General features: G+C 40.5%; 1 protein-coding gene across 4 annotated transcripts in view; it reads right to left on the minus strand.

Moving 5' to 3' along the window:
- Nucleotides 1-14,317, minus strand: part of dlg4a (discs, large homolog 4a (Drosophila)) — a 52,498-nt gene that overhangs the window by 17,379 nt on the left and 20,802 nt on the right. For all 4 annotated transcript variants that reach the window (XM_031869090.1, XM_031869089.1, XM_031869088.1 and 1 more), the window contains exons 2-3: nucleotides 8,695-8,856; nucleotides 4,091-4,147 (exon numbers count right to left, since the gene is read on the minus strand). In XM_031869090.1, the coding sequence (XP_031724950.1) occupies nucleotides 4,091-4,147; nucleotides 8,695-8,856 (219 nt within the window). The remainder of the gene's footprint in view (nucleotides 1-4,090; nucleotides 4,148-8,694; nucleotides 8,857-14,317) is intronic.

Consider the following 14,317-nt stretch of genomic DNA (forward strand, 5'->3'; position numbering starts at 1 on the left):
AGGGAAATTACATGTATGCTTGCCGTATTTTTCATTCCTCAAATTGATTACTAAATGGTGGAGGTAATCTACACAACTACTTACAAAAAGAGGAGTAGAATTCCTATTTAAATCCACATATTTTATTTCTCACAGCTCGCTCAAGCTCTCTTTTTACAAGACAGATGGATCGACAGGCGTGTAATATACACACACACACACACAGAAACACAAAGGAACGCACAGACTTATGTAAGGACACGTTGAAGGACAAGCTGTCAGCTGACGTTCTCATTTTGTTAAATAAAACCCCTCTGTCCACCTATCTAACTTTCTCACCCTTCCAATTGCAAGGATCCTCTCTATCTGTCTTACTCTGCCATTCAGCGTGAACAGCTCTCTCCTCCTCCTTTTGCATGCATATTTCTTCCTCCTCTTCCTCCCTCCCCTCTCCTTCCCAAAGGACCTGAGCTGCTGCTGCTGCACTGTAATTACACCGAAGCTGCAGGGACATATTTAAACATTTATTAAAGAAAAGTAAGGAGGACGGGAGAAAATGAAGATAGAAACCAGATACCAACCAGACAAGTGCAGAGCAGAAAGGGGAGGGTGTGATGGGGAGCTCTTGGGCAAACACTACAGAAAACAGTAATTGAATCCTTACACTGAAAACAATTGTCTTAGAGGGGTTGACTATTTTGTCTGAAGACGATTTGTGTGAAAAGGGAACATTCTGTGGTTTTAGAGGAGAGAAAGTGATCCTTTTTCAGAGAGGAGACAGAGTGTAACATAAACTGGGCGGTGGGTGTCTTCAGTAAGCACTTTATACCTGCCGGTTCTCACTCCCGGCCTGTCGAATGAAGGGTAAATGGCAAATGTTTTCTCAGAGGGACAGTGTGTAGGATTTGCTGGCATCTACTGGCGTAGTTGCAGATTGCAACCGACTGAATAACCCCTCCGCTCACTCCTCCCTTTGCAAGACTGCGGTACATCTACGGTGGCCTTAAGCCATATCCTATCATTCATACGCAGATGACACGCAGCGTTATATCTCGCTTTCTACTGATGTCCTGAGACCAATTGAAAACCTGATGAAATTCATTACAGAATACAGATTATTGAACTTCTAATAGCGAAACATAAACAAAACTGAAATTCTTCCTGTTGGTCCCGAGAAGCAGTGGTCGGAAATAATAACATGTCTTTCATCCCGTAATTTAAAAGCCAGTGAGCAGGTCAGAAACCTGTCTGTCATCCTTAATTCAGGAAATACACATATCACCACTAGAAATATATCAAAAGTAGAAAAGATTTATATCACAAACTGATTCTGAGAAACTGGTTCATGCTTTCATTTTTTAACAGATTACATTACTACAATGACCTTTTTAAATGGATTATCAAAACGCTCAATAGGAAGACTTCAACTCGTACAGAATTCAGCCGCCGGAGTTCTTACCGGTACAAGAAAGCACCATCACATTACTACGATACTTAAATCCCCTCATTGGCTTCTCATTCAACAGATAATTCATTTCAACATCCTCCGATTGGTTTTAAAGGCGCTGCATGGTTCAGCTCCCCGGTATATTTCTGACCTGCTCACTGACTTTACTCCCACCACACCTCTCGGGTTATTTTCTTTATTGTTATAGGATTGTGTTGTGTATGCTTGCTGTTTATTTTCTTTCTTTCTTTTAAATTGTATTAAATTATATTACTTTTCTGCTTATATATCTCCCCCAAAATGCTACACACTGGCCCTTTAAGACTACTTCAGAGACTCTGTCAGTGAATACAGACAAAGGTAGAATGTCATGAAAAGAGGCGGAGAGCAGCTACAGCGCTGCCTTCAGGGTAGTTAATGTGTGAGTGAACCTCATCCAAAATATAGAGAATGAATGGAATTCTACAGCCATAGATGGGGTTTCGTGTAACTGTGGTATTTTTCCTGCCTCTATAGAGTCACACACACACACACACACACACACACACACACACACACACACACACACACACACACACACACACACACACACACAGGGATCACTACTTTTATATCTATATGTGAAGTATAAAGGTTTCTTTAATGCTGAATTCAGCCAAGCTTAGTTCAATAACCAGACGCCAGTGGGATTCACTCCAAAGCCAGGGAGATACTCTTCCTGCAACACTGCAGGAACGCTCATTAGCTGAGCCTCGTTTTTTCAAAATATCCCTTTTGTCAATAATATTTTCGGATAAGAAAGCAAATAATGGATTTGCCTCCTTGTATAGGAGGCTTGTATTTGATGCTAAATATTGTGTCCAGTGTGGCACATGAAAGCATTTATTTGGATCCCTTGTTCGCTGTGACGTAGAACATGAACTTTCAATGTAATCACAGCAGCAAGAAAAACATCCATCACAACAATTGATGTAATAAAAGTGTGACATGGTACAGCAGACCTACAGAGTCATATAAGAGGCAGGAGGATCCATTAATATGAGCACAGATCGATACCAGAAGTTCTGTGCAGTGTGTGAAAAAAAAATCATTTCTAATTACATTATGCCCTAAGTTTAAAAGAAAAAAAGAATGTAATTTGAAGCTAAAGCACCTCTTCGCTAATTCATGTACATAACCCAAAGACCTCCTTACTTTGCCAAACCATTGCATCGCTTCCAAAGACAATCCTACCCATAAATCAATGGGGCCTGGAGTGGTACTGGCAAACCCCACACCATTAAAGCAATAAAGAGACAGACTGACGACACCACCCATACATCAATGACAAGCACATGGACACGACACCAGCTGCAAAGACATGGACACACATATGGGCGGTGCTGCAACATACTTCACCACTGGAGCGCATGCAGAATGAGTACAACTGTATGTGTGAGAGAATGAATGCAGACATACTGATGACTTCATGTTTAAGGGTGTGCAGGATATGTTAAACTACAAGCAGGCACTTGTAGACGGGGTGTGTTTAAGGTCAGGGCAAGCAGACAAAGACGAGACATGATGAATAGTTCAAAATGTAAATACTTGTTCAACGGAGACTGAATGCCCGATTTTTATAATCCACTCTTTCTAAAGATCCCGCCTTTTAGCTTTGAAAATTGCTCTATTTAAGTACACATCCAATCAAGTTCTGCATTCGACTCGTGTTATAAATAAGTATAAATGATGTTATAACTGATCATTTCCTTGTTGTTTCTAATGGCACTTTAGTGTGACTTCCCCTGCCATTGTGTAATATATTTCTGCCTCGCAAGACAGACGAAGTCTTTGGAGCAATTCATGGCGCACGAGGCTAATGCAACCTGTCTGATCATAAAACTGTTTTATTGGGAACGCAGCACAGCCGTCTTTTCAAGGTTATGGGAGTCACTCTGCACAGTCTAACACTGACACCTACAGGCTTCAGTCTGTCCTGCAAACACATCGCATCTATCCGTCTTATCTGACCCTCACGCTACACGACGCCTTCGACACACCGCTGAAGCTTTGACAGTGATGCGCATTAAGGATCGGTTTCATCTTTTACTCATGTCTCACATGCATCGTGGCTACTTTTCCATTGATTTACATGTTTCAGGATAGCTTTTGTGTTTGTGCAAAATCAAGCCTGAGATGCTAGAGAAATATGTCGACAAAATTATTAAGACTTCCTTATACTGAAACAGGATCTACAACGCATAGGCTGGATGTGTTCACGTAGGAATGTAAATATATAACACAGGAAATCAATGATATGATGTGATGGAAGCAGATCACATTAACACACTTTTCAGTCGCAGTGCATGTGATTCAGGCCCGGACAATAGTCTTCGAGTACAAGCGGAAACAAATCGAATGACAATGAGTATGATCACGCTGATGTCATCGGAAAACCGATGACCTCATACTCTGGCACCACAGATACAATGACACTGAACAAGGCAGCTGCCTGTCTGCAATCAGACAGCCGAGCTCTGAGTGACACCAAAGACAGGAAATGAGGATCGGACAAATCAGACTGATGATGATGATGATGATGATGATGATGATGACCGATGCTGATGATGATGATACATGTTAACTTTCGGGGTGACGGAGAGGCTCGGGTCGCTGTGCTCTTACCAGTGTGGAAACGGCGGAGGTGTACATTGGAGTGTGTCCCGAAGACATCAACACAGGCTGCAAAACAACAGAAGGGAGAGGGTAATTGTGCAGAGCATGCGGATGGGAACAGGGTACCGTCTTGTTTTCTTTTAGTTCATATGACACCCTCACACATGTTGACATCTGGGTTCACAGCGGAGGTCCAACAGAACCAGGTTACCATGAAGTACATTATTAATAAAATCTATAATAAGCTGATACTAGATGCTTTGACACTGGCTGTGTTTACCTGCATTTTCACAGACCAGTAAAACTATTGCACAACAATTATACAACCGAGGCACTTGCGTATTTATTAATCCGATTACATTATGCGCTGATTATTAGTAAACCACAAATTAAATGATGAGCGACAATAGGACAGAAAAAACCCACCACATACCATATACTTGATGATCTAGCACCTCTTTCCCCCAACCAGTCATTCATAACTCTGAAGCTGCTACTCTAAACAATGCACTCTATACCTATGAATTTCACAAAGAGCAGCAGTGCAGCATTTTCACATGTCAGGAGACACTTTTCCTCCCACTGGAAAAGTTTTATATTGCAGCAAAGCACGTCATTAAAGTGTGAATGTTGGGACAGCTGTATTTGCTGATCCAAGTAGCGCTACCTGGGAGGTGGATTCATGCTGATCCTGATATTTACAGATAATATATGTGCACATCTCTTCCCTAATATAGACATGTCCTTCTATTAATAGCTTCACTGGAGACATTTTGGACTTATAGTGCCTTGCTTGATGGCACATCAGCAGTAGTTTTATAGTAGCAAAGAGTATTTAACTAGCACTAATTTATTTTATTTCCTTGCAGGTGGATTTGTTCAAACAGGCAACGTTGTGCTTACAAGTCAACTTCCCTCAGCTTTCTGCAGCCAGACACAAGCAGGGAGAGGGGTGCAGGAGAATCATCCAGCTAATGAGGGAGGTGAATGTGAAACATGGGGAAATGAGATTGATTCAGGCCAGCGTATCCTCTGGAAATCATGTCACACTGTGATGAAAAGGGCCACAAAACTGTAAATACTGAGCCACCATGAGGTCATCATGACACTGTGTCAGGAAGTGCAGATAAACCAGACACTATCGTCATCATTATCACATCATCATCATATCATCATCAGCATTATTCTCGTAATCACAATCATCTTCATGAGCATCAAATAGCAAAAAAACAGCCTTCATTATGTTCATCATATTATCCTCAGATTTAATCATTTCTTACAATTACGCAATTATAATGGATCAGACATGAATCAGAGTTGCAACGTATCCTGGAAAACCTAGAAAACTTGTTTTGCCTACGTCTGCAGGTGTGTTTGATTTATGCTGTGATCAATTTGACATGATTGCTAAGCATGTAAGAGATGATTTGATAGATACATTTTAGCCATATGCTGCACCGTTTTAAAATCAAACGTTAAAATCAGAGAGGAACATATTGGTGTATAGCGCTACTGCCGTCTGTCACACCAGCTCAGTGAAAACGTCCTGTAGAAAAGAATGGTAACCCTGATTAATGCTAATACTTTCATGCCCCTCATGAGGCTCTTTAGGTAAAAATAAAACCAAAAAATGTTTGTCCACAGCAATCTATCATCCTGGGATTGAGTTACTTTTAAACAACTACATATATTTTTTTAAATACTTATTCAATGAAGCAGACCACTGACATGAAATGATGCAAACAATTCACTTTGAAGTGAGCCCAGACCTTTCTACTTCTCAGTGCATTCACTTCTCCCTGAAGAGAAACACAAGACTTCATGAATAATGGCAGCATTCCAGAAATAGAAAGAGGGCAAATCCTGGTTCCCAAAATGTTGTGAACAACATCAACATTCTGCCTTTTCATGCGATAGGACAAATATCCTGAAGATGGAGTTTTCCTGCAGTGGAATAACAATTAGTGCTACAATATTTATTTCAGTTACTTTCCCCCACCAGTTTTGTATCTCGCTCTAAAGGTTTGATTCAGTATTATCTGTGGACAAATGGGAACAAATCTCCAACGTGTCTGTTAGGACGAATGGGACTTGTACACATAAGTATTACCTCTAGTGGTTATATCTGGAGGGATAATGTGAAGAAAGCTTTCTTTCCATACAATGTGGATATTGTTGGCTCACTGATGTTAGAATGGAGGTCTATGGCACAGAGGAAGACTTCGGCTGCTTTGGCAGTATTTGTGGTTCTGGTTATACAATACATTCATTATTGCTGTTGGTCTTTTCTTGGGATTTGTCAATATAGCAAACATAGAATATCACCGGGATTATCTTTTATTAAACTTTATCTGGAGAAGTATTACAGATAACCTTGTTACTTACAATGTAATTACAGCTCGCCATGAAATCCTATTTCCTGTATGTTACCTGACAGATGCACTGATTTACTGATATCACGAGCCTCCATGGAACGAAGCAATGAGTCATGTAATGGATCAGAAACACTGCAGGGCACACATCACATTTTCTCTTAGATAGACTTTATTTAGACTTCATAAAGGTTGATTTTAGGGAAAGCAGAAAGTCCCCCCCCCCCGTCGCCGTGATAGAGTGGTGCACCCATCCACTGTGAATAATTACCGATCCCTTGGCATGTGCTGGATGACAAACTCCAGCGAGACAAAGGGGAATTAATCTAACCAGCAAGAAAGGTCAGAAAGGGATAGCAAGAAGCAAAATATTTCAGGGTTTCACACTGTTTTACTCGTAGTTTATCATGATGTCTGTGTAAAAAAAAAAACCTGTTACCCCCCCAAAATCTGGTTTTCTTTCCTCACATGTTCTACTGTACTCCAGGATTTCATTGACTTGTGTTACTCGTGCGATATGTTGATTTCATGCTCATTTAATAATCCTGTTTGCACTGTGCCATACATTTGTTTCTAGTGTGCCATATGACGACTGGAACTGACTCTCCAATGCCACTCATTGTTGATTTGACAGTGTTCCTAAACTGAGCACTATATCTCAGAATAAAAAACCCCATGGCCTCCACAGCTCATGCTGAACAGCCTCTGTACGTTTTTGAATAGCAGCGGTGAAGCACAATAACTCAGCCTCTCCTCTCCACTCATTAAAAGAGAGCATTTTAATGGACACATCAGCTCCTCTGGGATTTCAGTGAACTCCCATGATGGAAATTGAGAAACACTTTCCCCCTCAGAGCAAATAAATATATTGGAGCTCTTAAGTCTTAACAGCCTGTGAGGCTGTTAAAAAACATGTGTGGGCGTATGGGATGGATCGGTATTAAGTGTGCATTACAGCCTACACCTGCTTGCATTTGTAGCTACAGTATGTATTCGTTAATGCACTCCAGGCAACATGACCCTGCTCATATTCGCCCTGTCAGCGGTATCTTTTGACTGACCAGTAGATCTCATGTTGTCTGCAGTGTCTCCTCCTTTTGTCACGGAGCTCTCACAGAGGTTCGTGTCTCTGCATTTGTAAGACACGTGTCTTAAATATATTCTGTGAGATAAGTAGGTCAGTGGCTGTACAGGGAGCTGCTTTGATTGTATCTTACGAAGTTCTAGATGACTCTCTCCACTTCAAAATGTGAGTGTATCGTCTTCTTTCAGGAAATGGAAGATTCCTTCAACTACAGGTCAGGTTATTGAGATTTTTTTTAAATGTGTAAATCCCAATCATTCTGCTGTTACACATTCTATTCAATCTGTTTTTTTTAAATTGATCTTTGATCACGTCCTGAAGTGGTTCAGGTCATCAGATTACTAAATGCATCTTGTGTCCACTTGTCTGAGATTTTCATGCTGTTAAGCTCTGATATCAAATTGCCCAATATGCACGGTGTAGCTCTGACAAGAGGCCGGGTTTCCTCATAAATACATTATATTCTCATCAAGGTATTTACAGTATGTTGCAGAATTAGAATTTCAAATACAGACAACACAACATTTTAAGTGCAAAGTTACAGATAATGTGTTTAATCAACCATTTGCGTGTGAGATAACTGAAATTCTTAATATAAATGTAACAAGCTGAGTGAATGTTATGTCTCCGAATGAAGCAAATTAGAAAAAGGGAAACCCCATTACCATGCCTATAAATCTGTCTGCTGATTGAAAATGGGCTCTCAGACCTAGCCTTTACAATAGCAAACTGGTAATGCAGTGCAAGTAATTTGGTATATCATTTTTTTTGTCTCATTTCGCTTTAATTTGAAACATTAATAAACATTAAAAACAGCATTCTGCACAGTGCTGCATCTCACGGAGCCAGTTAGGACATGTTGTCATGGACAAAAAGCTCAAAAATGGATATTTAAATAGTCCTAAGTGTTTTTTTAAATCGATAATATTCAAATGTAATTTTCAGCCAATTTTGACAGCCCAACTGCAGAGTGGTTCATGTGAATATAAGGTCACACTGTAGATATAGCACTGTGGTAAAGATTTAATTGTTGAAGTGTGTCTATTCTAACACAGTAACAGTCCCATTCCTAAATGCTGACAGCCGAGTGTATTGTGCTATAGCGTTACATACTGATCCAACATATGTGATTGTGTGTGTGTGTGCGTGAGTCCTACCTTAACAGGAGAGATATGTGTGTGTGGTGTGTAGCCATGTATGGCTTCCATGGCAGCGAGATTCTTGTCACTCATATGAAGCATCTCGGCACTTTTCCCTGGGGCCAGATGTGCTGGACTGTGCTCCAAGGGGGGCGTCTCCTCATCCTGGTACCTGTACTTCTGCAGACACACAGACACAGATGAGGCCGTTAGTCCAAACAGGTCTCATGTTTTTATAAAAAAAACAAAATATGCCCTCCTTAACACACAATGGTGTGAATGTCAAACTCCCTTCACAGAGCTGCATTTTCATCACAGTGGCATCTGAAGCCAAATGTGGGCAAACTGTATACATGTAATAACATAACATGTTTGACGCCTACAAGTGATGGCATCACAGAGGCCTCAATACATTTCCATTGTGCAAAGTGCTCGTCCTCCACAACCACATGGAGCGACCGGATGACTCATAGAGGCTCCACGGTAGCAGAACACGCAGCGGCTTCCTAGTAGCCTGACTCCTCTACCGATGGCCCACACCTGGGCAGCCCGCCAGCAGCCCACTGTTCTAGCCACACATGGTAGGTTTCATTCTAGGCGCGATCACACAAAATCTGCACACAGCATTTTCCATTACAAACGCGTCAGAAGGTGGGGAGGCATCACAGCGGAGATCTACCACACTGTCCTGTGAGTTAGCCCTTGTGTGTGTGTGTGTGTGTGTGTGTGTGTGTGTGTGTGTGCCGTACCGTCCTGAAGCCCCCGAGGCTCACAACATGCTCTGCTGCACTGCAGATGTGAAGCAGCCCATTCTGAAAACGGAGACATTTGGAGGGATCATCTGAATTTTGGCTGATAGCCTGATGGCCAGCTCTGCCACTCTCCCCCCTGTCTTTATTTATTTTTTTAATATATTATTTTGGAAGCAGACTGAGAGGGAGGTGCATCACCGAGCCCCCCGTCTCAGCAGACAGGCTGCTTAGCAACCAGAGCACAGCAGAGATTGCGGTGCCACAGTTGGGGCTGCCAGCATCGGTCCTGGATCACATTACACTGAGACAGCAAGAAAGAGAGGGAGTGAAACAGAGATGAAGATAAAGGAGAAAGTGAGGGGGATGGGTAAAAAATGAAAAAAAAAAAGTGAGACCGTCCAAAAAGGGGAGCAGAAAACAGCAGCAGAGAATGAATAGTTGTTGACTTCACCGTTCCTTGTTACAGCTTGATAAGCTGGCAATTATTGATTTGTTTCTTTATGAAGCACTGCAGAGGCCTAACATCGCTACATTAATGTAGACAGATTCAATATTATGTAACTGAACTGAACAACTGTTGGTTGATTACTAATCTCCGTATAAGTAAACCCTACTATGTAAGATTTATATTAAATATGGAAACATTAAGTTGAAACTCAAAGATTCATATGTTACATGAATCACAGTTCAGAGTCCCTGAGCACTTTGGTCTCCGCTGCCTCCCCTCTCCTGCACGACCAACATTCCTGCCGCCATGTTGCCTTCTGTCCCACTGGTGGGGGGATGTGACAGTCGATGCTTATATGTTACAGAGTGTCCTTCTGCAGAGGGCTTTAGGTGCATTTCCTCTGATTGTTGCCCAGTGTAGCACAAAAACATCATTTCGAAAATGCAAACAATTTGTCCAAGATTCCTTTATTTCCAGGTAAATTAATCCTGAATGCGGATTTCGCAATGGCGGAGCTGAATTATGACAAACGCAAATACTACAGATTCATGTGAAGTTAAAGGAGCATTTTCCAAACATGTGTCACTGAGAGGCAAATTCTGGTCAGTCAATAACGGTTCGTTACAGTTTTCCAACTAGTGAATTGTATTCGTGAACCAGGTGTTCCAGATGTCAATCAGTTTCTGGTCAGATGGTTAAAATGAACCGGTAGCTCAGAGTCCTACCAGTGAACCTGTTCAGTGAACCTCTCAAGATGACGACACCTTAACATCGACCTTTCGCTTTTGTATTTTTTCTGGTCCATACATTTTTACACGCATACTTTCACTGAGGCTACACTAATTCACTCACCATCAAATATTGTATGATTGTACACTTTATTTATATTACACAAAAGGTGGGTGGAGCAAAACACATATACAACACGGAGCACCCTATAATAATATCATATCATTCATCAAATGGGGCTTTAGGAGGGATCAGGCATGAGCCATCGTTAATAAGAATTTTTGTTTTACTATACCCATTTACTTGTGTAAGTGTGTCTCTCAGTACTACATTCAGCACTTTAAAGCCGTAGTTCACAGGAGGCGGAGCCTCTACCACCAGGGTGAGTAGAGCACAGGTGTGCTGCACACAGTGATTGGGATGTGATTTGTTTGATTCTACACCTGCTGTTCCAGCTGAACCCTGTATGCTCTGATGAAGGTCCCTTTAAACTGTAAGCTAAAAATAACGTGTTCTCTGCATAGATTTCAGTGTGCGGGTATCTATTCTGCCAGTTTGAGCTTATGTGATACTTCCAGCACCTTATTGCACGATTGTTATAGTTAAGAGCCTTTGAAAGGGCAGCATTTCTTCAATTTTGAGGCAAAAAAAAAAGAAGTTTTGTTAAAAGGTAATATTGCGTCACAGGTAAAAAAGAAAACGTGAGCTAGTCATATCAGAACTAACAGAATTGAAAACATCTGTGATTTCTCATTGACACTCTTTGTGTAAGATCCATGCTCTTGATTCTGGTGGTGATATCGTTCATCATCTTGATCCACGTAAACATCTTGTTAATGAGGGACTTCTTTGATGTTTATTATCGTTCTATTATTTAGTTCAAGACAATTAATCTGCCTCTGTCTGCAATATACTTGCATTTACTGTTTGAATGATTTTAACTTGTACAAACAAACATCTTTACGATTATTATGTACTTTAATCTATCTCAATTAGATTCTATGAAAACCCCCTAAGTATTATATCATCACACTTAAAGGTATTAAAGTTTTTATGTCTTACAATTGAAAGATTGTTTCCGTGACTGTGTAATGAGAGTGAGCTGTGTCTTTTATTAAAATACTGGTGAAAATACCAACACATAAAACTTTAATGCAATCTGCTGGTGTATGAAGATAAGTTGACAGGATTTATGAATAAAAAGGTTAACATCGGAGAAATTATTTTATTCTTTTGTTTTATTATATGCACTCCCAATCCTACTATTATATTAACACAGAGCTGGATTAATACATAGAGAACAGACGTGGTATGATACACAATATCTGTTTTACTAAACATGATTGGACAATGTGTTTTTCTAAGGTTGTTAACAGCTTGGAGCAATTATAATCTGCTTCTCACCATACACACAGGCCTCTAAATTACCACCATCGTAGGAATTACTCCGTCGTAAAGGTCGATATAAGGAACGTCTCCACGGTTCGCCGCTGCAGTTGTTGGCCCTCTTTATCATAAGAACTGCACACTATGTGGCTGAATGGCCTGTTCCTGTAACGGTTATACGAGTTAACTTAATATAGAGCAAGTGTCAAATTCTATCTACCATCATCTCCGTTTGTAATTCAAGGACTAAGCTTGAGCTTTTTAAATTACTGTAATGGAATGAAAGCTAACCTCACCTCTCAGGCATATCATTTCCAAGAAACTGCAAATTCATTTGACGTGTACGGTGTTAGAGGAGCCACGACAAGGTGCAAATTAAAAGGTGGCAACTCCCCCACTGCATCTTCACAGAGTTTAAGCTTTTCTGAGTTCATCTATTTGCATTTTCTTTAATGATGATTAATCCGTTTTTTTTTCTTCTTCTTCTTCTATATTTGGATTAACTTTAACATTTGCTGCTGTGATGAACGTGATGGATTTCGTGCTGGGTGTTAAGTCTCTGTGACGCTTCACAGCGCTGTCAGGCTGAACTATGCTTGAATTTAGTTGTATCCAGTACAATACGTCTCAATGAAGTGAATCTGAAGAGGTAAAAGTGCTTAAATTAAACCGAATGAGTTATATAAATAGATGTTTAAATCATGTGTTTAATTTCAACACGTTAGCCTCATTTCTCTTATTCAGACAACTGCTAATGATACATTGTCTGAAACCAAACAGCTTATTTTAATAATCATCCAGAATAAACCGTGATGAATTATCTACAAAACACAGTTTTTTACAAATTCTAAAAGTAAGACTCTTCTAGTTTAATATATTGACTGACCTGTGTATCACCTCAGACAATGTTCTACCTTTTGATTTGACCTCACCAGGTTTGTACTTAATACTTCTTAATAACATGCTCATCACTCATTGCTCTGCTCAATCAGTAGACACGACTACATAGAAAACTTACATAAAATAAAGTATGTTTTAATGTATATCACCTGTTTAACAGCAGGGACCCAAGGCTCCAGCTTTAGTTCATTCATCACTAGATATAGAAATTAATTTACCTCCCTCCGTGTTATGTAAGCCAGACACCTGCTGGATGTTAGTAGAGCAAACCCTCACACCCACCCACTGGCGCCTAAAAGAACCGCCACACTTAAGCTGAATACTTGTAGACTTTTCATCGTGTTTAAAATCAGACATGTCACAGTATTTCCGAAACATCATTGGTCACCTGAACTTTTCTTTTCCCACTACAACCCGTCAAAATCTCTTCTTGTTGCCTTCTCAGTTGATTTTCACTCTCAAGTGTCTTTTCAAGTGAGAAACCCCAAACACAGCTTTCATCTCATTTGCATTGTCACAATCGTCGTTGCCAGCCAACACCTACCAGTACAACTGTTTTTGTTTTTTTTCTTCTTCATGTGCATGTACGCCTCAGACGACAGAAAAATTCACTCATCTTCTGCCAATGCTAACTTCAGACTATTCTCCAAGGTGTATCAGCACAACACTTTGACAACTGTTAGTGTCCTGTAGCGATGTGTGCTGCAGCAACAACAACAACACTCTTTACATTTACCATGGGGCAGACTGCTTAAAGCTGCACGAGGAGGGATGTTAATGTAAGAATCGCATGCAGCCTAAATCAAAAAGTGGGGCTGCAACAAAGAGAAGCTTCTTATCCCCCCATGGAGTCGCTCCAGATTCACCCACTTTGCCCAAATCTGAGTCTGTTGTTGGGGCGTAGTCCCTCCAATCTCCTTGTAATGCTGAAAATGAACAAGAAACACAAAGCTTCCACCTAAAGAGGTCAACCACAGAAATATGGCTTTCTAAGAGTGTAGTTTGCAGAGTACCTGCCTAACGAAAGGAGGATGTGTTTACTTATTCATGATTCATAATGTATTATTAATTACTTATTTTAAATCAAGCTCCAAAAAAAAACAGCAGCACAAGTATGATGGCTTTGTGTAGCTGATTATTGAATGCAGAGTGATGGTGTTTCATATTTGGTACCACCTGGACTGCATCAGTGCTTGTTCCCACAGGGAGGTCACCGAGGTGCACGTCCTGTCCAGTAGCACTACTCAAATCGTCTAAAACTTTGATCAAACATGTAAAAATACTTCCAGCGGTGCGTGTTGCAAACAACTGAAGACTTTCTCTTAAAATAAAAAATGAAATCCCTAAAGTGCTGTTGGGCTTTCTTCACCACCAGAAGGCTTGTTACTACAGTGAAACAGGAAAAGTCATAGAAAATATATAAAGA

This window comes from Anarrhichthys ocellatus, unplaced genomic scaffold, assembly GCF_004355925.1.
Source record: "Anarrhichthys ocellatus isolate YVR2014 unplaced genomic scaffold, GSC_Weel_1.0 scaffold46, whole genome shotgun sequence".
Taxonomy (NCBI): domain Eukaryota; kingdom Metazoa; phylum Chordata; class Actinopteri; order Perciformes; family Anarhichadidae; genus Anarrhichthys; species Anarrhichthys ocellatus.